At 41.5% G+C, this 24,197-nt stretch overlaps 1 protein-coding gene across 14 annotated transcripts in view; it reads right to left on the bottom strand.

Annotated features, from left to right (window-relative positions):
* The window catches only part of LTBP1 (latent transforming growth factor beta binding protein 1), a 444,991-nt gene that overhangs the window by 4,704 nt on the left and 416,090 nt on the right, over positions 1-24,197 (bottom strand). For all 14 annotated transcript variants that reach the window (XM_038006776.2, XM_038006775.2, XM_038006780.2 and 11 more), the window contains one exon: positions 6,542-6,664. In XM_038006776.2, the coding sequence (XP_037862704.1) occupies positions 6,542-6,664 (123 nt within the window). The remainder of the gene's footprint in view (positions 1-6,541; positions 6,665-24,197) is intronic.

Genomic DNA, 24,197 nt, shown 5'->3' with positions numbered 1-24,197 from the left:
TGATCTAAAAATGTACAATAAGTGAATGTTAAATTATCTCTGGGTAAGAACAATACACTGGTACTGGGGGACGTGAGTTCCCATTCTCATTTCACTATGTGTACATTATAAACTTGGGCAGAAAGCTTATTTTTCTCACTTATGAAATAAAAGCACTGAATTTTATGATCTCTACAGCCCCACTCAATTATAGGTTTACTTTGTGGAAATGAACCATGGGATTTGAATCAGAGGAACTGGGTCTTCTGCTCATGCCTGTGACCCTGGCCAAGTCACTTGATTTTGCTGAAACCAGGTTCCTCATTTAAAAATAGAGAAACGATGCTATGTAGAATGGCAGACCCAATGTTGAACACAATGCCTGCACTTAGTAGGAAGTATTTTGTAATGAATGAACACTTTTCTACCTTGTAAAGACTAAATGAGATTTGGCATAAGTTTGGGGGATAAAAAAGAAAATATGGTACATATACACCATAGAATACTACGCAGCCATAAAAAGGAATGAGATAATGTGTTCTGCAGGAACATGGATGGAGTTGGAGGTTATTATCCTTAGCAAATTAAAGCAGGAACAGAAAATCAAATACCACACGTTCTCACTTGTAAGTGGCAGCTGAATGGTAAGAACTTATGAATACAAAGAGGGAAACAACAATGACTTTCCCCACAGAATTGGAAAAAACTACTTTAAAGTTCATATGGAACCAAAAAAGAGCCCGCATTGCCAAGACAATCCTAAGCAAAAAGAACAAAGCTGGAGGCATCATGCTACCTGACTTCAAACTATACTACAAGGCTACAGTAACCAAAACAGCATGGTACTGGTACCAAAACAGAGATACAGACTAATGGAACAGAACAGAGCCCTCAGAAATAATACCATACATCTACAACCATCTGATCTTTGACAAACCTGACAAAAACAAGAAATGGGGAAAGGATTCCCTCTTTAATAAATGATGCTGAATAAATGATGCTGGGAAAACTGGCTAGCCATATGTAGAAAGCTGGAACTGGATCCCTTCCTTACACCTTGTATGAAAATTAATTCAAGATGGATTAAAGACTTAAATGTTAGACCTAGAACCATAAAAACGCTAGAAGAAAAACTAGGCAACACCATTCAGGACACAGGCATGGGCAAGGACCTCATGACTAAAATACCAAAAGCAATGGCAACAAAAGCCAAAATTGACAAATGGGATTGAATTAAACTAAAAAGCTTCTGCACAGCAAAAGAAACTACCATCAGAGCGAACAGGCAACCTACAGAATGGGAGAACATTTTTACAATCTATCAAATTTACAATTTTACAATCTGACAAAAGGGCTAATATCCAGAATCTACAAATAACTTAGACAGAGTTACAAGAAAAAAATCAAACAACCCCACCAAAAAGTGGGCAAAGGATATGAACAGACACTTCTCAAAAGAAGACATTTATGCAGCCAACAGACACATGAAAAAATGCTATCATCACTGGCCATCAGAGAAATGCAAATCAAAACCACAATGAGATATCATCTCATACCAGTTCGAATGGCAATCATTAAAAAGTCAGGAAACAACAGGTGCTGGAGAGGATGTGGAGAAATAGGAACAATTTTACACTATTGGTGGGACTGTAAACTAGTTCAACCATTGTGGAACACAGTATGGCGATTCCTCAAGGATCTAGAACTGGAAATACCATTTGACCCAGCCATCCTATTACTGGGTATACACCCAAAGTACAAAGCATGTTGCTATAAAGACACATGCACACATGTGTTTATTGCGGCACTATTCACAATAGCAAATACTTGGAACCAACCCAAATATCCATCAATGATAGACTGGATTAAGAAAATGTGGCACATATATACCATGGAATACTACGCAGTCATAAAAAAGGATGAGTTCATGTCCTTTGTAGGGACATGGATAAAGCTGGAAACCATCATTCTGAGCAAACTATTGCAAGGACAGAAAACCAACACCGCATGTTCTCACTCATAGGTGGGAATTGAACAATCAGAACACTTGGACATGTGGCGGAGAACATCACACACCGGGGCCTGTCGTGGGGTGTGGGGAGGGGGGAGGGATAGCATTAGGAGAAATGCCTAATGTAAATGACGAGTTAATGGGTACAGCACACCAACATGGCACAGGTATACATATGTAACAAACCTGCACGTTGTGCACATGTACCCTAAAACTTACAGTATAATATAATAATAATAAAAAAGAACTTACTCATGTAACGAAATACCACAAAAAAAAAAAAAAAGAAAAAAAAAAGAAGGAAACAACAGATACTAGTGGAGGGTGGGAGGAGGGAGAGAAGCAGAAAAGGTAACTATTGGGTACTGGGCTTCATACCTGGGTGATGTAATAATCTGTACAACAAACCCCCATGACATGTTACCTATGTAACAAACCTTTACATGTACCCCTGAACCTAAAAGTTAAAAAAAAATTGTACCATTAAAAAAATCGAGTAGTACATCCATGGCAGGCCCATTTTAAAACTTTAAAGGAGAAAAAGAGTCCCAGCTACTCAGGAGGCTGAGGCAGGAGAATCTCCTGAGCCCATGAAGTGAAGACCAGCCTGGGCAATATAGTGAGACTCCTATTCTCAAAAAAAAAAAAAAAAAAAGTGACACCACATACTCAAAGCCAGTTAAGAAACGCTGACAAAAAATAAAGATTTCATCTATGACAATGTCTTCAGATCCCATGTATCACAGCAAAATCATTTTTACTTCACAGCTAATACATTTTTATTATTACAGAAATTATATAAAGTAAAACTTGAAACTTCCCACACATCAGGCAGGCTCCCCAAAATACTTCTTCAGGACTCTAAAACAAGTCAGGACACTACAGTCTCTGGTCCAAATCGGGCCTGCTACCTATTTTTGTAAATAAACACAGTCACGTCCATTTGCTGCTGTGCTGTCTAAAGGTTGCTTTTGTGAAACGACAACAGAGTTGAATACCTACAGCAGAAACCACATGGCCTGCAAAGCCTACAAATTTTACCATCTGGGCTGGGTGTGGTGCCTCACACCTGTAATCTCAGCACTTTGGGAGGCTGAGGCAGGTGGATCACAAGGTTAGGAGTTCAAGACCACCCTGGCCAACATGGTGAAACTCCATCTCTACTGAAAATACAAAAATTAGTCGGGCATGGTGGTGCATGCCTATAATCCCAGGGTTACTCAGGAGGCTGAGGTAGGACAATCAGTTGAACCCAGGAGGTGGAAGTTGCAGTGAGGCAAGATTGTGCCATTGCTCTCCAGCCTATGCAACAGAGGAAGACTTGGTCTCAAAAAAGAAAAAAAAAATTACTGCCTGGCCCTTTATAGAAAAAATGTTTGCCTATTCTCTGCTCTAGTAAATTCCAGTTTTAGAAGTACTGCTCTCCCTAAAGGTAACAGAGACGGTGAACCATAAAGGTGATAAGAAACTTCACTCAGCCTCCATCTATGTTACTATCTACCCAACACGATCATTTTTGCAGCAGGGCCCAAAAGCCCTTGCTGGAGGTCAGAACACTGGCTGGGAAGGGGGAAATATTTCTCTGCAACTTGTAAGAAATGTAAAGGCCATTACATCGTCCAAGCTGGAGGTCTTGGAACTGCATCTCAATTTCCTATGTTGCTAAATAGGAAATTGATGTGACATCAACATGTTTATTTCTTAACATTTGTAGTAAATTAAAAAAAGAGCTTTAAAGCAGTGCCAGCATTAAAAAGAAGGTACATAAGCCAGACATTTCAACATGAAAATTTCTGGAATCCAAACTATAATGCCATAGAGGCTTCTGACTTATAGACTGAGTCCCCCCCGCAGGACCCATCAGTGCATGGGATTTTGGTTCTCCATTTGTCCTGCGCTTACTGAGGTTTCAATGCTTTTCATGATCCCAGGCTCTTGCTTACATTTAAGAACAGAGTTATTGAGGAGGTCTAGGGAGGAAAGCTGTAAGCCACAAATTTGTCAGAGTTGCATATAGACTTAACCTGGTATTCCTGATTTATGGGGCAAGCTGGGCTTTCTTTCAACCTTAATAATTCTCCCTTCCTTTTTCCTTAAGTAAACGTTTACCGATCCATAACATATACAGAGAAGCATCAAACCCTAAGTGCACAGCCTTGTAACTGTGAGTGCATTCTGGTCCATTTCATAAAGTGCTGCGTGATTATGTGTTGTGGATGAAAAGAAAGAGTGTTGTTCATCTATAGTGTTAGGAGTCAGGACAGTGGTTACCCTAGGGAGGGGGGTGGAAAAGGGTGCCAGGGGCCTTCTGGAGGCTGGCACTGCTCCTGACCTGGGTGGCAGCTACACAGGTGTGTGTTCATCAGCCTAGCTGGATTAACAGAATGTTCTTTCATGGACATTTTAAAACATTATTAATTCTACTAGATGATCAATACACTACATCCTTCAAAAAAAAAAAAGGGGAAGGGAGGACAAGGAGGGAATGAAGAAGGGAGAGAAAGGGAAAAGAGAAAGAGAAGGGAAGGAAAAAAAATAAAAGCTCTTGATGCAGAACTGAAATAGCTCTTAAATTCAACTAGAAATCTCACGCTGCTGCCCCAGAACTGGGTCGTGGCTGGGATGCTTCGTGCACAGGTGACAGGGCCCAGGACAGAAAAAAGCTCCATTGCACTTTTCTCTAAAGTCCTAAGTCAAATTCTTTGGTCGGCAGCAATTACCTATCTTAAAAACGTGGTGCAGGCGGCCGGGCGCGGTGGCTCAAGCCTGTAATCCCAGCATTTTGGGAGGCCGAGACGGGCGGATCACGAGGTCAGGAGATCGAGACCATCCTGGCTAACATGGTGAAACCCCGTCTCTACTAAAAATACAAAAAACTAGCCGGGCGAGGTGGCAGGCGCCTGTGGTCCCAGCTACTCGGGAGGCTGAGGCAGGAGAATGGCGTGAACCTGGGAGGCGGAGCTTGCAGTGAGCTGAGATCCGGCCACTGCACTCCAGCCTGGGCGACAGAGCGAGACTCCGTCTCAAAAAAAAAAAAAAAAACAAAAAAACAAAAAAAACATGGTGCAGGCCAGGCATGGTGGCTCACACCTGTAAGCACCTTGGGAGGCTGAGGCAGGTGAATCGCCTGAGTCCAGGAGTTCGAGACCAGCCTGGACAACACGGTGAAAACCGCATCTCTACAGAAAAAATACAAAAATTAGCCATGCATAGTGGCACATGCCTGTAGTCCCAGCTACTTGGGAGACTGAGGTGGGAGGATCGCTTGAGCCCAGGAGGCAGAGCTGCAGTGAGCTGTGATCATGGCACTGCACTCCAGCCTGGGCAACAGAGTGAGATCCTATCTCAAAAAAAAATTTGTGGTGAAGCTACACATGTGAGGACGGTCCCTCTCTGAGCTGTGGATGAGGCTCCCGAAATGGGCGTTTCCCTGTTCTTGTTCTTGAAGTGAGACTATCTACTATATACTAATATTTCATTGTGGACCTCCTGCTGTTTCAGACTTCAAATTGTCTGCATTTGAAAAGTCCGATTTGAGCTTCTGTGTTTGTAGGTTTCCTCACACAGCACTGACGTTCTAAAGGGGATCACAATTTGCAGATACACACTCCCACCTCCCCCATGAAAGCTGTGCTCACTAATCCAGGAAAAGTTGGCACACATTATTTCTTACTCTATAAATCCCCTCACCAATGTATTTTAAAAAGTTATTTCTGACCAAAAGGGCAATTCTTTTCTTGCCTCCTACTCTAAAACATGTATAATAATGATCAACTTGTACAGTTAACATTTGCCATTTCCCTGCAGGAAAAAAAGGCTGCAATACAACTGGGCTCTGGTGGAAACCTTGGCCCTCAAACTAGTCCACCACTTAAAGAGCAAAGAAATGATTTTGTTATAGAAAATATAATGATAGGCTGGGCACGGTGACTCATGCCTATAATCCCAGCACTTTGGGAGGCCGAAACGGGTGGATCACAAGGTCAGGAGTTCAAGACCAGCCTGACCAACATGGTGAAACCCAGTCTCTACTTACAATACAAAAATGAGCTGGGCCTGGTGGTGCACACCTGTAATCCCAGCTACTTGGGAGGCTGAGGCAGGAGAATCGCTTGAACCCGGGAGGTGGAGGTTGCAGTGAGCTGAGATCGTGCCACTGCACTCTAGCCTGGGTGACAGAGTGAGACTCTGTCTCAAAACCTTAAGAAAAATAAATATAACAGTACCTCCACCAGCAAGACTATTCATCAGATGCAATGGTTCTTTTTGTTTGTTTTGTTTTGAGATAGGGTCTCGCTCTGTTGCCCAGGCTGGAGTGCAGTGGTGTGATCTCAGCTCACGAATGATGCAGTGGTTCTTAGACTCACCTGTGCAGAAGGACCGCCCTTGTGAAACAAAGATGGCTGGGTCCCACCCTAGACTTTCTGACCAGCGGGTCTGAGGTGGGAACAGAAACGCTGCATTGCTAATAAGTTGCCATTACATTTTGAGGACCACCGATTAATCTTCAACCACAACTTAGCATCAAAGGAACAAGGTTATTTTGCTTACGGTCTTGGATGAAGTAGGGATCGGCTTCTGGAGCATACTGTTCACTGAAGTCAACCAAGGCGTCCCGTCCATATGGCTGCCGGCGTCCCGTCACGGGGATGTTACACAGCTGAGCATAGTCATCTAAGGAGTGGACAAGCAGCGTGAGGCCCCATCACTGTTGGCTCGCACCTGCCCCACCCCCTCGCAGCTCAGAGCGACAGGAATCTGCAGGCGCACCCTTCTACGTGTGCCTCCATCGCCTGCGTACCACGGAGCCTGGAAAGTGTCTGAATATCTTTTGATGGGAATTTTATACATCCACCTACAGTGACTGCTGTAGAGCATAATTCGGGTTCCAAATTGAAGATCAAAAATATTAGCTCAACAGTGGGTACACCACATCCCAGAGCAGTAAAGGGCTGAAAAAACGGAGCCATCTGAGAGTGCTTCAGGCCTTTTGGAAGGATGGCTTTATCTAAACCCATCAAGAGTTATCATCAAAAACATTTTTAAAGTAGAAAGTAGTCATTCTGACAGAGTGGTGCCTTTTCACTCTCTATAGACAGGAAAAAATGTATCTCTGGTGTCCAAAAATGATACAGTACCAGGCAAGGATGCTGCTTAAATTTAGTAGCCACTATTATAACTCTACAGTCCCTATGGATAGCATTATAGCAATTTTGAGAGTCATAACAATAACGATAACAAGAACAGCAGTGGTATTAAGATAATAAGAACAGTAGTGTGCTCCTGGATTAGTGAGCACAGCTTTCATGGGGGAGGCGGGAGTATGCTACATATTGTTCTAAGCACTTAATATACACCGATGCACTAAAACACTCACATCACCCTATGAAGAGGTTCTACCATCTCTATTTTACCAGTGAGGAAACAAAAGCACAGAGAGGTTACATGACAGTTGCTGTGTGGCAGCACGTGATTTGAAGTCAGAAATGAAGCTCCAGAGTGCAGTTTTCACATTTGTCTCTCCTGCAATGATCTCAGCTCCTTTGAAATTCCTGTCCTTAGCATCTCTGCATTGCAGCTAGACTCATCTGTGGTTTCCACGTCGTGAGGCCGTATCGCTGTTCCACACTGGTCAGCCCCATGGCCCCCTGACTCCTAGACTCCCCTTTACTCCTCCCTCTAGGACCCACCAGTGCATGGGATTTTGGTTCTCCATTTGTCCTGGGGTTACTGAGGTTTCAATGCTTTTCACGATCCTGGGCTCTTGCCTACATTCAAGAACAGAGTTACTGAGAAGGCCTAGGGAGGAAAACTGTAGAAACGACAACTTCATGTTCTGAGTATGTTCCAGAAAATACACTCTCCAAAGATACATGTAGCAGTTGGTGAAATTCTGGGGCTCCACGGATGTCAACAGCTCTGTTAGGACTGTGAGGTGCAGGCAAGGCTACAGGCCCCAGGACCAGATGGACATGAGTGTCCTGGCAGTCACACAAGGCAATGGCCACATTTGCCTGGAATTTTCCTCTATTGTGTTTATTCTTATAACATTCAAAAAACAAAACAAAACAAAACAACAACAACAAAAAACACCACTAAGGCAATACTGTGAACTCTGAAGGCTTTCTTTTATCAGCTCCTACTTAAATGACTAGAGGAAGGAGGGTGAAGAATCAAAGGTGTGTGTGTATGCATGTGCACACGTGCACACACACATTCTGAGGATTGCCCAAAGCAAGTGTAAGGCCAGAAAAGACCTTGAACCACTGGATAGGGTAGGATTCTGGCTTCCCTGTCTAAAATTCTCCTTATGTGGAAGCATTCCAGGAACAACATCCAGACTCCAGACGTCCCAGCACTTTTGCATGAAACCATTCTGTGTGAAATATTAATTTCATTAGGGAAACAGCCGAACCTGGAAAAAGATTCTTGACTCGAAAGAAAAGAACTACTTCAAACAGAGAGAGCACAAATGGCTGTCAGTTCTGCTTAAAGTTTGAAAACGCAGAATTAAGGATTTCTTTGCAAGAGCAAAATTGCTGAAATGTTTATAAGTTTCAAGAACTGAGGTCATCTTCTCCCATGATTTTTTATATACATTTGTTGTACATCTGAAAGAGAGACTTGTTCCATATTTTATATTCAATCCACAGTTGTAATCTAGAGGAGATATTAAAAATGAATTAATCCTGGTACTTATTTTTAATAAAATTTTATTTATTATTTTTTAAAGAAAGGGTCGGCCAGGCACGGTGGCTCCCACCTCAGGCCGAGGTGGGTGGATCACGAGGTCAAGAGATGGAGACCATGCTGACCAACATGGTGAAACCCCATCTCTACTAAAAACACAAAATTAGCTGGGTGTGGTGGCACGTACTTATAATCCCAGCTACTCGGGAGGCCGAGGCAGAAGAATCGCTTGAATCCAGGAGACAGAGGTTGCAGTGAGCTGAGATCACGCCACTGCACTCCAGTCTGGGTGACAGAGTGAGACTCCATCTCAAAAACAAAACAAAACAACAAAAGGGTCTTGCTCTGCCACCCATGCTGCAATGCAGTGGCACCATCGTGGTATCGTGGTTCACTGCAGCCTCAAACTTCTGGGCTCAAGTGATCCTTTCACCTCAGCCTCCTGAGTAGCTGGAACTATAGGCACGAGCCACCAAACCTGGCTAAGTTTTGTATTTTTTGTAGAGACAGGGTCTCGCTATGTTGCCCAAGCCGGTCTCAACTTCTAGGCTCAAGCGATCCTACCACCTTGGCGTCCCTAAGTGCTGGGATTACAGGTGTGGGCTGCCGTGCTTGGCCAAGGTACTTATTTTATAAAGCAAAATCCAGAGGTGGCTGAGCATCCTGCTGGATGCCTGTTGGCCGTCAGAGAAGCCTTGCTGAGACTTGAGGTCCAGGGATGTTGAATGCCATGATCAGGGCCTGGCCAGGGCAGCCACCTTCAATCCAGTGGACTCCCCTAGACATGCTTCCTCCACCAAAGAAATGAGATGGGCTTGAGTCTCTAAGCTGTCACTCTACAGCAATGCCAGAGGAAACGACCGAACATGAGGGTGAAGAGGAAGGGCAGGCTCCTGTTCCTATGCAATGTTTAGGAACAGCTCCCTGCAAAAGGTGGACCTGAACTGAAACTAAGTAGGTATGTAGGAATTATGTTGCAGAAAAAGATATTTTGGATTAATTTTTAAAAGCACATACCCAAAGGCATCAAGAAAGAAAACTAAGTTGTTTTTTGGAATTACCAAATGGTTCCTAAAGAAGTCTTCTGACTAGACTAAGGCTAGGGAAGTGGGCAGTGGAGGGTCACGGGTTGGGGGAGGTATTTCTGGGATATTCCACATCCTCCTTCCTTTCCTTTCTTCCCCTGCCATGCATTTTTTTCCTCTTAAAATGCTAGAGCATGTTGCCCTTTGCTGCTTCACTTTTCTCTAACACATTCACATTCCAAGCTCCAAGACAGTTTTGGTCAGTGATCAAAACATCCTTTCTGCACCATGTCTTCTCTTTTGTATCTGAAGATGTGCTACAGTCCCGTCATCACCAGGAAATGTATTTTGAGTTATTTTTCTGGGAGCCTGCACAGGTCTGTCCTAATCCATCCACACTGCCCTTGCCATTGTGCACATGTGCCCTGATTCTCGGCCAGGATCGTGGGGTAATGGGAAGAACATGGGCTTCGGAGGTGGAAGCTGGGGCTCAAGTCCTGATTGCACCACTTACTACCCAGCTTAGCAGTTCTGGACAAGCCTCAGTTTCCATATCTGTAACACAGGAACAAGAATTCTTGTTTGTCTACATCTGTGTTACTGACATGGAAAAAATGAGGTAATATTGTGAAACTATTTTTAAAATTTGAAGCACCAAGAAAATGGAGAATCCAATTTTTTCTTGTGAGTGACATTGCTAAGTCCCTAGTGAACATTTGGAAATAAATGAAAAAAAAATTTTTTTTAAGACAGTATTATAATGAGTGAGTGATTTACATTTTAATGTTAACAAAACATAAAAGCAGTGATCGACAGGCAAATAATTGTGCAGTGAATTAAGAGCAATGGAAGAACGGTCCACAGGTGTTTTTAAATCTCGTTTCAAGACTATTTGGAGTTTTTAAATAGGTAGAGGGCAACTAGCTCAGTAAACAGAGAAGTTTTCCTAGACTTCCTCTCAAACAAGGCACAAAACTTGACTGCCTTGGTAAATTTAATTACTTGGTTGGACAGTGATAAAGTATAACAATAGCACATTTTAACATTAGATCATCAGAACTCAAAGTACCGGGGAAAAACTGATGTCCAAGCATTTTTAGTATAGGCCTAAATCAGAAATGTCTTACATAGAGAATACGTTAATAGAAGAGAGTAGGTTTATAGAAGTGGATTTCACCATCTTTCAGGAAAGCAATGGGAATATCAGGAAATATTTTAATGTCTTGGGCAAGTCATCCTCTTTAGGATCTCGGTACAGGCAAATTTCTAGCATGTGCTGGACCTCTGAGCACCCCAAGCCACAAGCAGAACCCATTCTAGCTAGGCAGCGGCTTGGCCTTGGTTATCTCTATGACTAGGTCACTGCTAAAGTCCAGCTTGGGGGACTGCATGAACTGTGGTTGGCTGAGAGTATAGAGCCCAAGAATAGCAGATCCCTGAATTATTTCCATAACTTCCTGCAAGAACTCACAAGAAACTCTTGGCCGCTACTTCATCCAGCTCAACATGTGGAGATGAACACATTTTCTATCCTCAGAATCTTTGTCTTTCTCCAAAACACCCTTTACTTATGGACATCAAGAACAATTAGTCACCTCCTTGTCTGGGACTTGGTGCAGCGGAAAAGTTTTTGCTTAGCAGGGCTTGCCCTGGGAGGTGCACTTTGGAGACAGTCCCATCTGAGACCCCATACAATGTGTCCATCTGGAATCTAGCCAAATACCAATGGGAAAAGAACAGGAAATGGAACCAGTCACACCTCAAAGACCCTCCCCCATCCACTGCATTCCCCATGCCCCAAGCGCAAATGCTTAGCTCTTGATCACGCAAATGCTTTGCTCTTGATCAAAGCTATGAAAGATACACAAGGGATGCTATGGGACACCATCACTAAGTGGTCTAAACAATATCCAGGCCACTGATCACACTAATTTCCCTGGCATGGCTGATTCATATGACAAATACTGTTGCTTTTCATCTTAAATTGAAAAAAGAAAAGGTTTACAAATTATCCCCTGGAGCCTGTGGGTGTGGGGCCCCTGCTGTTGGCAGCAATGGGAGGAACATTACTCTATCCTTACTATAAGAAATCTCCATTCTTGATGACAGACACATGTGCAGGGCAGTCTGGACAGTCACATGTCACAATGCTACCCTGGCATGTGAGGAGACCAGGAGGTAAAGTTTTAATTCTGACTGAGGCAAATTAAATTCAGCTGTTTTTAGAAATGGTAGAGAGGTTGCAATTTCGTTTTGTACACATCAGGGCTAAAAATGCAATGCTCTGAAGTTTGAACTGTGTTATTTTCAAATATAAGAGAAACAAGGACCAATTCTCATGCATTAAGAAAAACAGATCAGTGCTGGGAGCAGTGGCTCACGCCTGTAATCCCAGCACTTTGGGAGGCTGAGGTGGGCAGATCACTTGAGCCCAGGAGTTTGAGACCAGCCTGGCCAACATGGTGAAACCCCATCTCTACAAAAAAATATTCACAAATTAGCCAGGCATAGTGGCACACTGAGGCTACAGGATCATCTGAGCCCAGATAAGTCCAGGCTGCAGTGAGTTGTGATCGTGCCACTGCACTCCAGCCTGAGCAGAGTGAGACCCTATCTAAAAAAAAAAAGAGAGACAGAGAAAGAAACAGAAAAGTGGGTCACATTCTACTACAATTTCTAGACCAGGTATTTTTCTTACAGGTTTAAATATGGACGAACGACAATGGTGTTTAAAACACACAACTAGGAAACAGAGGGAGGAGATAAAGAGAATGAAATGACTGTCTCCTCCAGTGACTGAGAAGCCAGCATTACAATAGGCACTATTCTGTCGCCCAGGCTGGAGTGCAGTGGCGTGATCTCGGCTCACTGCAACCTCTGCCTCCCAGGTTCGAGTGATTCTTCTGCCTCAGCCTCCTGAGTAGCTGGGACTACAGATGTGCACCACCATGCTCGGCTAATTTTTGTATTTTTAGTAGAGATGGGGTTTCACTATGTTGGCCAGGTTGGTCTTGAGCTCCTGACCTCGTGATCCGCCCGCCTCAGCCTCCCAAAGTGCTGGGATTCCAGGCATGAGCCACTGCACCCGGCCAATGGGCACTTTCTTTAAATGAAATTAGCAAAAGTTATGAAATTAGAAAAATGTTGGCCATTTACAGAATATTCCACTCTGTACCAGTAAAGAACGGTGGAAGAGAGACCTCCGTTGGTATTGCCACAACACTGTGAGACTGGACGTCTGCTTGGGTGTCTGTCCTGCTTTTTATCCCGGAATACATTCCTGTTTACAGTCTCCGGTGAATAGGCAGCAACACTCCTTCCCTGAAACCAAAATATGTGGCATCGCGACGCAGAATTGGATACACTGCAAACACTTGGAATCAAAAGACTTGGGTTCTAGTCTTTGTTTCTCCACTTCCTAGTTCCTTGGTCTGGACATGTGTCTTTGAGCCTTAGTTTCTCCATTTATTGCACGGAATTATGGTACTCTTTGCCTTAGCTCTATTAAAAGTGATTCATTCATTGCTTCATTCAGTGACTGACTGGCTGATACATTCCTATAACCAAAAGCTGAGAATATTACAGACAGGGTGGGGCTTGAGAGTACGGAAAGATGTGACAATAGTCAATCAGGGCACACGCAATATCTTATCAGGATCACAGAGGCAATGACTAAGGTTGTCCTGGAAGAGCTGGGAAAGGCTTCAGCTTGAAAACAGCATCTGCAGCCAGGAGGTTAACTAGGTAGAAGAGGAAGGAAGGTAACTCAGAGAGAGTCATAAGCATATATAATAGATAAGAAAGCATTAGGGAAGCAAGGCTGGGCACCGTGGCTCACGCCTATAATCCCAGCACTTTGGGAGGCTGAGGCAGGTGGATCACCTGCAGTCAGGAGTTCACTGAACAATACGGTGAAACCCCGTCTCTACTAAAAATACAAAAATTAGCTGGGTGTGGTGGCAGGCATCTGTAGTCCCAGCTACCTGGGAGGCTGAGAAAGGAGAAATGTTTGAACTCGGGAGGCAGAGGTTGCAGTGAACCGAGATCACGCCACTGCACTCCAGCCTGGGTGACAGAGCGAGACTCCGTCTCAAAAAAAAAAAAAAAAAAAAAAAAGAAAAGAAAGCATTAGGGAGCTAACTACTGTAGATGCAGGCTACCGAACAATTGAAAACAGGAGAGTTAGCTAACATGCACTATTAAGTTCCTATGCACCAGACACTACTTTTGCATACACTGTTTCATTTAAAACTCAGAACTCTATGAAATAATCGTAATTAGCTCCTTTTGTTTCCAATAAGAAAACTACACTTTTTAATAGCATAACTTGCCTTGCCCAAGGTGAGGTGAGGGATTTGAACCTAAAGTGGTCTATTTGCCAGACCATGTTCTTTCTACTCCCCAGCTGCCCTTCTGAAACCCTGGGGAAAAAATTATTAAATACACTCCCTAGACCTTAAGCATCAGGTAAGCACTGAGTTCAGCAATAAGCATTTGTGACTAAAATTCCAGGGAGAGTAATAACCATGAATGCTGATGAGCTCAGCTCCACCAGGGGCAGCTCCATCATTAGCAGGATTTATGTTTATTGAATTTGCTCGATTTATTAGGTGAAAGAGATCAAATTGCTTAATGTTCAATTAAATTGTACTTGTCGAGGACAGGGAAGTAATGAAGTCTAAAGTCTTGGCAAGGTTTATATTCTGTGGGACTCCTGTAAATGTTAATACTCTAAGGAGACTCACGGGCCATAGACCAACCACGTTCCCACTCCCAACCTTCACCTAATGTTACCCTTCTCATTTTAGTGACTCCCAGAGTTTCCCAACAGACTGCTGTTTATGTAGCAAGACAAAATGAAGAAAGAGATTTGTTGGGTAGAAATATAAAAATAGTGGTTCCCTTTGCATTTTAAAACCTGGATTCAAACATTTATACTATTGTAATAGTATTAAACTGTGCCACACACAATAACCTTAAAATAATGATTGCCAATGTATCTGGGGCATAGTAAATAATATATTAAGTCTTATATCCAGGCAATTTCAGAGGAAATCAGGAATGAGACTTCCAAAATTGATAAGAGACAAGACTGAACACCACAATAAACAAAGAGGCAAACGAAAAGAGGGTTCCACATGTTAAATTTCCAAACTGATCTACTTCATATTTTTCCAGCTGCAAGGACAGGTACACCACTTCATTTCCCCTTTCCTGCTCTTTAAATACCACTCTGAAGCAACAATCTGACAAGCTGATTTTTTAAAAAATTATACATACAAAGTACTTTTTTTACATTAACCAAGTAAGAATTATTTAAAAACAGGAACTAAGCATGTGCTTAAGATAAGAATAAAGGGGAGGCTGCGTTACGTCGTCAATGTAGCAAATGCCACTAAATTGTTCTCTTTAGAGTGCTTAATTTCATGTTCTGTGAAGTTCACTACAATTTTTGAAGAGTCAAGAGAAACAAAAAATACAGGAGGGGAAAATATTTAATATGTTAACTCTGGAATTCATCTAACTTTAACTGGCAAAATGAGGCAATAAGACTAGATGATCTCGAAGGTCCTTTCTAGCTTGCAGATTCTACGATTTTGAACGGAAAACATTCATTTTTTTTTTTTTTTTTAAAGACAGAGTTTTGTTCTTGGGCCCCAAGCTAGAGTGCAACAGCATGATCTCAGCTCACGGCAGCCTCCGTGTCCCGGGTTCAAGTGATTCTCCTACCTCAGCCCCCTGAGTAGCTGGGATTATAGGTGTGTGCCACCATGCCCAGCTAATTTTTTTTTTTTTTTGGTATATTTTTAGTAAAGACACGGTTTCACCATGTTGGCCAGGCTGGTCTCAAACTCCTGACCTCAGGTGATCCACCGGCTTTGACCTCCCAAAGTGCTAGGATTAAAGGTGTGAGCCACCGCATCCGGCCTGAGCAGAAAATATTCTTATCATGGACTGCAAAACTCTTGGAAAGACAATCTGTCTTTGAAACCCGTGGCTGTAACATAAGGTAACCACTACTAGATGATGCTGTTACCTTCAGGTGGTGCCCATCTAGATATTTTCAGAATGATGACAAACATGTAATTTAACAAACTGTAAGCGTGGACAGTCTAATCTTCCCATGTATTATTTTGCCGAGGAAACAGAAGTTTACAGAAATTTTGTGATATTCCAAAGGTCAAGCCAGGATAAATTTTGTTTTCTTTTACTAAAAGTAATAAGTTATTAAATTATAAAGAAAATTGTTTTAATGTATTTTAATCTTGCTTATTTTTTTAAAGCTTCATAGCAGAGAAAGCTGTTCTAATATTTAAAACTCTCTTAATATTCAGAAGTTCAGATCTCAAGGTTCTGAATAACAAAGATACACCACTATCCATTATCATTATTGGAAGAGCAAGTTTTAGATAATTAATATAATATGAAAATAACACTAAACATAGTCAATGACTAGTAATGAAAATGTATTCCATTCAATAACAGGAAGTAAGACACCACTGCAAAGTAAAAGATGGACGATTTTGAAATCCTGATTCTGTTTTATGATTTTCTTTGTATTCTGCCATTTACTTCAATCAGAGATGACTCTCCTCTTTCCTTCCCTTCTGGATCTGTTCACTATCACATATAGTCCTAGTAACTTCTGCTTCTGGCAGTGATTTATTTGGAAGGGGCTCACAGATTACCACATGAATGCCATTAAAAGTAATGGCAGGGCCAGGCACGGTGGCTCACGCCTATAATCCCAGCACTTTGGGGAGGCTGAGGTGGGCAGATCACGAGGTCAGGAGATTGAGACTATCCTGGCTAACAAGGTGAAACTCTGTCTCTAATAAAAATACAAAAAATTAGCTAGGCACGGTGGCGGGCGCCTGTAGTCCCAGCTCCTCAGGAGGCTGAGGCAGGAGAATCGCTTGAACCCAGGAGGCAAAGCTTGCAGTGAGCTGAGATCGCGCCACTGTACTCCAGCCTGGGCAACACAGCAAGACTCTGTCTCGAGGGTGGGGGCGAAGGCAATGGCAAAAACCGCAATTACTTTTGCACCAACCTAGTATTTTCTAGAATTGAGCAGTGCACAACCGGCACAACTGTTCACAACAGCTCAGCCTGCCACTGAGACTTGAAGCCCAGAAGGAAGCATAAAGAAGGCTTTGTTGTGTCAGAAGCCCTCCCAATGAGCTAATGATTTGTAATTTGCTTCTTTCTTAAGGTAGTGGCCACTGATGCTGAGCAAAACAATTACTTCCTAGCTTCTACTCCCTGCAGATTTGTAAATACAGGAACCTGGTCATTCTAAGAACTTTCTTGATGTTTTTCTCCCAATCATAAGAGGCACAATCTATCTGCGGCATAAAAGGAGAATAAAATTTCCTTCATCCCTCTTCTGCCCGGCTTGCCTGCTCTGGCCATGAGGTCACTGTTTAACAGATATGGGCAGCCAGCAGCTTTATTCTAGCCATAGTTATATTATTAGGTTCATAAAGCAGAGGTCAAAAGAAATTCAAACGTTAGTTGAATTCAAAACCTCAAACTTAGAACAGTGCTTAAGCAATTATGCACAGTGATTTTCTCAAAGTCAGACTCATCACAGTTCATTCTTCTTAGAGTATACTTCAACTAGCCCTATTTTCAAAGAGAAAAAAAGAGCAAATTTAATTTAAAATATGTAAAGGAGGCTGGGTGCGGTGGCTCACGCCTGTAATCCTAGCACTTTGGGAGGCCAAGGTGGGTGGATTGCCTGAGCTCAGGAGTTTGAGACCAGCCTGGGCAACACGGTGAAACCCCATCTCTACTAAAATAAAAAAAAAATAAAATAAAAAATAAAATAAAAATAGCCGGGCGTGGTGGTATGCGCCTATAGTCCCAGCTATGCGGGAGGCTGTGGCAGGAGAATTGCTTGAACCCGGGAAGTGGGAGTTTCAGTGAGCCAAGATTGCACCACTATACTCCAGCCTATGGGACACAGCGAGACTCTGTCTCAAAAAACAAAACAAAACAAAAAATCTATCTATCTATCTATATCTATATCTATATCTAGATATATGAAAGTAAAATGTTCACTAGAAGAAATCATGTAGTATCATACTGAATGGGCAATTCTAGAAAACTGAATGCCTATTCATTATCTCTGATTTCAAAGGAGAAAGTTTAACTTGCTAAGACTTTTACTTTGAGATAAATTTGATTGCTTGTTGATATGGTTTGACTTTGTGTCCCCAACCAAATCTCATCTTGAATTGTAATCCCGATCTGGTGGGAGGTGATTGGATCACAGGGCAGTTTCCCCCATGCTGTTCTCACCAGTGAGGGAGTTCTCAGGAGAGCTGATGGTTTCAAGTGTGGCACTTCCTCACTCTTTCTCTCTTTCTGTCCTCTCGCCAGGTAAGGAGTGTCTGGCTTCACCTTCTGCCATGATTATAAGTCTCCTGAGGCCTCCCCAGCCATGAAGAACTGTTCTTTATAAATTACCCAGTCTCAGGTAGTATCTTTATAGCAGTGTAAAAACAGGCAGATACATTTGTTAACTAAAAATAAGTGTTGCTTTTTAGGATCAGATTGTTTACATGCATACCTGAATCTCTCTCCTTTCACTCACACTAGAAAGATTTTAATAGGACACCAGTAAGATTATTATCATAATGAAATTTATTTTCTATTCAGAGTATTTTTTATAACAGAGAGTGGTCAAATACTTTCCTAGCACTTCCATGCAGTATAGCTCTTAGGAAAAGTACCATGAATACAACTGAGACTCCAAGGCTCAAAGCTGTACAAGAAGTAAAATTTCAGAAGTGCTCATGTCACCAACGAGTAACCCATTAATCAAACTTCTCTCACCTTGAACTGTTCTCTAATGGCTGGTGAGGACACTGAAGCAATAGCTTCAATCAGTTTTCAAAACAGAGAGTTCATCCTACAGTGCAGTCTAGCAAGGTCCACTGGTCCTCCCTGGCCGGCGTTCCAAATGCTTGCTGACTCACCCGTAATCCAGGGAATTGGGGTTTGGGAATGGCAGCTTGTTCCAGGACACTCCTCCAGAGTTCTGTCTTCAGCAGTTTAGCAAGAAATGAAGGAGTAAGTTTTCCCCTCTATCAGGGTATTTTAAAATTTTATTTTAACTATTCTCACTTTGAGGCAAACCATGTTTACTTTTCTTCTGCTTTCAATGACTACAATAGGATCATAACCGGAATGTGGCTTCCTTGCCCATTGCTTTCTTTCCTTCCAGTGCACCTGCCCAAACATGGTTATTTCAAAAAAACCCCACATGTTAGCGTCTAGTATTTTTCCTCTTATGTACTGTCCCTGCTTTTTGTACCTGGCTTCTCTGCCATTCATTCCTGCTTATTTAGCCTCTTTCACAAATCCAGTATCTTTTCCCCAGTTTAGTAAAAGAGGCCCTGACCATCCATAAAAGCCCTCTCCTGCTGGCAGCCATTGATCTGGTAGGCAATCTCAGTGGGGCGAGCTTATCCCTTTAGGAGAAGGTACTTGATTCCTACGGGAGGGCATGTGTAGTTGGATAAAAGGTTCTATTTATTTTTTTCTGTCTTAATGAAAATCACTGCAGTGGAAGATACTGATTATAAAAACAGTATACATGAGAAAACTTGGGGTCCCCTGTTAGCACGGAAGCAAGAAGAAGGTGCTCGGCATCCTATGGTGGGCAGGGCAGATTCATTACTGCGAGGATGCAGGTCCCACATCCTGGTTTTCATTCTCTCACTGCCAACTGGCAATCAGGGTCCTGAATTTCTTCAGCCACTAACCTCAGCTGGCCTAACACAGTAATTCTGTTACAGAAATAATGAAGTTAATTAAGCTCAGAATGTTAACACTTTCTGTGACATGTCTTAGGGTAAGGGTTTTCTTTTTTCTTGTTATTGTATACGTGTTAGTGTCTAAGAGAATCATATAATCAGAGAACCTGATAGGCCTTGCAATTTCAACTCAAAATTGAATTTAGATTTTGGATTTTAAGTTAAATGAGGATTAGGAGAATTTTATTAGGTGGGTAAACATTATTTAAATTTATTAGGGAATTCAATTTTCTGTGTTTCAAGTTTGGTTTATAAGATTTATAAAAGCTAATTAATTATTTATGAGGAAAATGCTTATTAGGATTGTGAGATGGAGACTGAAGTGTTCAAAATTTTAGTTAATAGAATTTATATGTAGAAATAACTTTTAAGTTTAATCCGTTCTTTGAGACATATACAGTCAACAAATAAAATTGATCTTATTTTATAGAAGGTTATTGGACTTACAAATAGGATGATAAAATGTGAAAGCTGAAATCAAATTCTTAGGAATATCTAGGTTTTAACATTTAAAAATTGAGTACATTGAACGTTCATTAAAACCCAACATAAATGGTCCTTTCTGTGCATAAAGCCTCTCTCTCTGACTTCCTAACTTACACTGTAGGAGCCTGGCCGGGCACAGGTGGAGCTTCTCTGCAAGTACACAGGGGTATTCAGGTCTGTGCAATTCCCTGAACACCCTCCTATCCCTCATTGTCTTTGATTCTTGGCCCCTTTCAAAGAGATTTCTAGCACTGGATAACCAGGGAGCGGTGCATGATAAACGTTGACTCATTTCCTAGAACTGGATTTGATTCATAATAATTGCTAACGCCTTTGGCTATGGCACATTTACTGTAGGCCAATCCTCTCCCATGCATGATCACATTTAACCCTCATGAGCATGTCAGAGCCATGCATGGATATCGAAGAAATCACTAGGATTTCAAGTGAGGAAATGAACATAAGGATCACATTACATCAAAGAACTACTTTGAATTTGAATTCAATAATGGATTTTATTTTGCAATGATCTTTTGATAGTAGTAGAAGTATTTTCAACCTTTCTTTGGGAGGGGTGAGAGAAAACTTTCTAAAGAAATAAGAGTCCTTTCTTTTTTCTTTTTTGGGACAGAGTTTGGCTCTGTTGCCCAGGCTGGAGTGCAGTGGCACAATCTCAGCTCACTGCAACCGCCGCCTCCCAGGTTCAAGCGATTCTTCTGCCTCAGCCTCCAGAGTAGCTGGGACTACACGCCCAGGTAATTTTTGTATTTTTAGTAGAGACGGGGTGTGGCCATATTGACCAGGCTGGTCTCGAACTCCTGGCCTCGTGATCCTGCCGCGTCGGCCTCCCAAAGTGCTGAGGTTACAGGTGTGAGCCACTGTGCCTGGCCAAGAGTCCTTTCAATGAGGAACAATATAACTGGCTTACTGGCCATTTCATATAACATCCATTCAATCTAGTTCCATGGATACCAAGAGTTCAGTCTCACAGAACTGGAACACTTGCTTTTTAGAAGATATTCTCTGTGCATGCATGACAGCCACTCAATTTTGTAGGCCTTTTATATCTTTGTAGTTTGATTTTAATTTTCCATTGTAAGTGACTAATGGTTACTGTTTCTTTAATTATAATGCTCAGGATCTATGACTGAAAGGATAAATGCTTTCATACTCATTGTATTAATTATCATAACCTCACAAAGAGGTCTCAACTTTGGATAAAGGAGGTTGAAGTAATGTGTCCAGTGCAATGTCAGAGAGCCAGGACCAAAAGCAGAAAAGAGATCCCTGGATTGCCTAAACCAAAGGCAGTGACCACTCACTATTTCACAAGCAGGGTGTTCCAAAGTGATTATTAACATTCTTTGGAAACATATTTCTTGGAAAAGCCTTTAAACCGTGACTGCTGACAAGTCTTTTGCAACTATGGCCCAGTTACAACATTTTTTCAAGTTTAGTCCATGAGTCAAATCCCTGTCTTCCTTCACACCTCCAAGGGCATTATGAAACTTCTCGCCCTGAGATCTTTGGGAACATGTAAGAGCCATGCACGGATATGGAAGAAATCACTAGCAGAATTGTTTGAAGACATTCCAAATTCTTTACTTTTGCAAAATGATATGAATAATTGGGTAGGTTAGATATTAGGAAGGATTGAAAAATTCTCTGTCACAGCAAATGGTGAATTTATTAAAGTATCATTTGCAGATTTAAAAGACATAATATTTAGGAATAAATTATACTACCTATGCATTTCATTAAATACAACTTTACACCTGTTCCAGAATTGTTTGCCTAGTACATAGTAGGCATTCAATAAACAACAAAGAACATGTAAGTAATTTAACTAAAACTGAAAACAGGTAAATTATAAATAATTTAGAGTTCATTTCAGATCATTTCCTTATCTCTTTGTATAAACCACAAGCTGTATATAATTTATATACAGTAATAATCATTCTTCCTAGCATTATTTAAAGGAGTATGAATAACTCTGACAAATATCTTCTCTTCCCTTATAGCAGTCTACGTTTCTCAAAGGAAGTTGGATAAATACTGACATTGCTTTGACTCAACAGATCCTCACTAAGTGCCTATTCACATCATGCCTTTGTGCTTTATTCTTTTATTCAACAGGCATTAAACAAAATCCATTTGTTCTTTTATCAGTCCCAGAACTAGAATTTTTGATTCAGATGTATAAGTCTGTCTCTTCAAACTGCTCTCAGCAACACCGAGAGGACCATGCCTCCGTATGTTAATCAATATTCATGTTTTATTAAACTTTGTTAACATTTTTCGATTTCTTTTATGGCACCTTCTGTTTCCTTTGGGACCTGATTTTTTAAAACCACTCTCATCTTTCTACACCTGAGTACATAAGATTACCTGTGCTGTAGTACATTACATTGCCAATAGATGGCACTCTCCCAACACACTAGTTGTCCCATTTATCAAGTCTTTGTTCAGTTTACTTACAATGTCTAAATACTTTAACAATTTACTTATCAGAAATCTAATTATTTTAACAATATAAAAAGACACTGGGATCCCTGGGTACTTCAGACTCAAATATTCAAATATGTATAATTTTCTTTCATTTGCAGATCAACAGATTTTGATTTCCATGAGATAATGGTACCCTCTATCTTGTGATTCTTACGTACATTTTCCAGAACATTTAAGCTTATGTTATTTTCTTTCAGATGAAGTCTAGCTCTGTTGTCTAAACTGGAGTGCAGTGGCACGATCTTTGCTCAAGCAATTCTTGTAGGCATGCACCACCATGCCCAGCTAATTTAGTAGAGACGGGGTTTCACCGTGTTGGCTAGGCTGGTCTCAAACTCCTGACCTTAAGCGATCTGCCCACCTCTGCTTCCCAAAGTGCTGGGATTACAGGTGTGAGCCACCACGCCCGGCCATTAAGCTTATACTTTTAAGAGTAGCAAAAAATAAAAACATTAAAAATTCATTTTAGATTAAGTGATAGGCATCACTAAAAGTTTTACTTACTGAGAATTATTGACTTGCTTTAGTTCATTAGTCCATTGAATATATAGTTTTTTGTTATTCCTGCCAGTGTGTCTGGGGCTACAGATTTGATGACACATTGCCTCTAATTTATTATGCTCATTGTTAGCTCTAAAATCAGTTTTTCTTTTAGCACACAATGTGTGAGACAATTTTAAAATCTCGGCTTTAATTCTTCACTTTATTACTCTTCTATTCTAAGGGAGACTACTTAAGATGTGCTTTGAGATCATGGAGAGAAAGAGACTCGAGTAACGCTGAAGAGGTTAGAACGCAGATTCTGAAGCCAGGGTGCCTGGATTTGAATCTTCCACTTACTGGTATATGACCACTAACAAGTAGCTTAAGCTTGCTGTGCCTCAGATCCTCTGCCAGAAAAAGGAGGGATAGTATTCTCCCTTATCCACTGGGGATATGTTCCAAGACCCCCAGTGGATGCCTTAAACTGCAGGTAGTACTCAACCTTATATATACAATTGATTTCTATCAGATAATGGAGCTGCTACTAACTGACTAACGGGCAAGTAGCATACACAGTATGGACACCATGGACAAATGGATGGTCTGCGTGCTGGGCAGGACACCACACTACTCAGAGTTGCATGCAATTTAAAACTTATGAGTTGCTTATTTTTGGAATTTTCCCCTTAATATTTTGGACCGTGGTTGACTGTGGGTAACTGAAACCAGATAAGGTGGAGGACTACTGTAACTGTATACCTAAGATGCCTTGGCAAGTTAAATATCTCAATAGATGGAAAACGTGTTGAAAGTGCCTGGCACTGTGCTATGTATATGTTAGTTATCATTTTTATTATCACTTACATTCAGAAAAACCAAGCAACAGAAAATCCATATTCCAATAAACTCCATATCCAACCAAAGGCCTCAAAGTTCTGACAACTCTATGACTTTCTTCTCGCATAGCACTAGAAATTCTCAGCAAGATCAAAGAATGACCACCCTGTCTTCATTTATGAAATTGATACAGTGGCTCGTTTTTCCTGACTTGGTTTCCCAAACAGCTTTGTCTCTCAGAGGCTGACATGATATCACAATAAAGACCACAAATTTGAGGATCCTCCCAAAACAGTTTAGCCACCAAAGTCATTTTAAGAGAGGCAGGATCAGCGGGTATTGCGAAAGGGGAAG

Source organism: Chlorocebus sabaeus, chromosome 14 (genome assembly GCF_047675955.1).
Source record: "Chlorocebus sabaeus isolate Y175 chromosome 14, mChlSab1.0.hap1, whole genome shotgun sequence".
In the NCBI taxonomy this organism is placed as follows: domain Eukaryota; kingdom Metazoa; phylum Chordata; class Mammalia; order Primates; family Cercopithecidae; genus Chlorocebus; species Chlorocebus sabaeus.
Note: the sequence above shows the minus strand (reverse complement) of the source record. Positions and strands in the feature narration are given on the sequence as shown.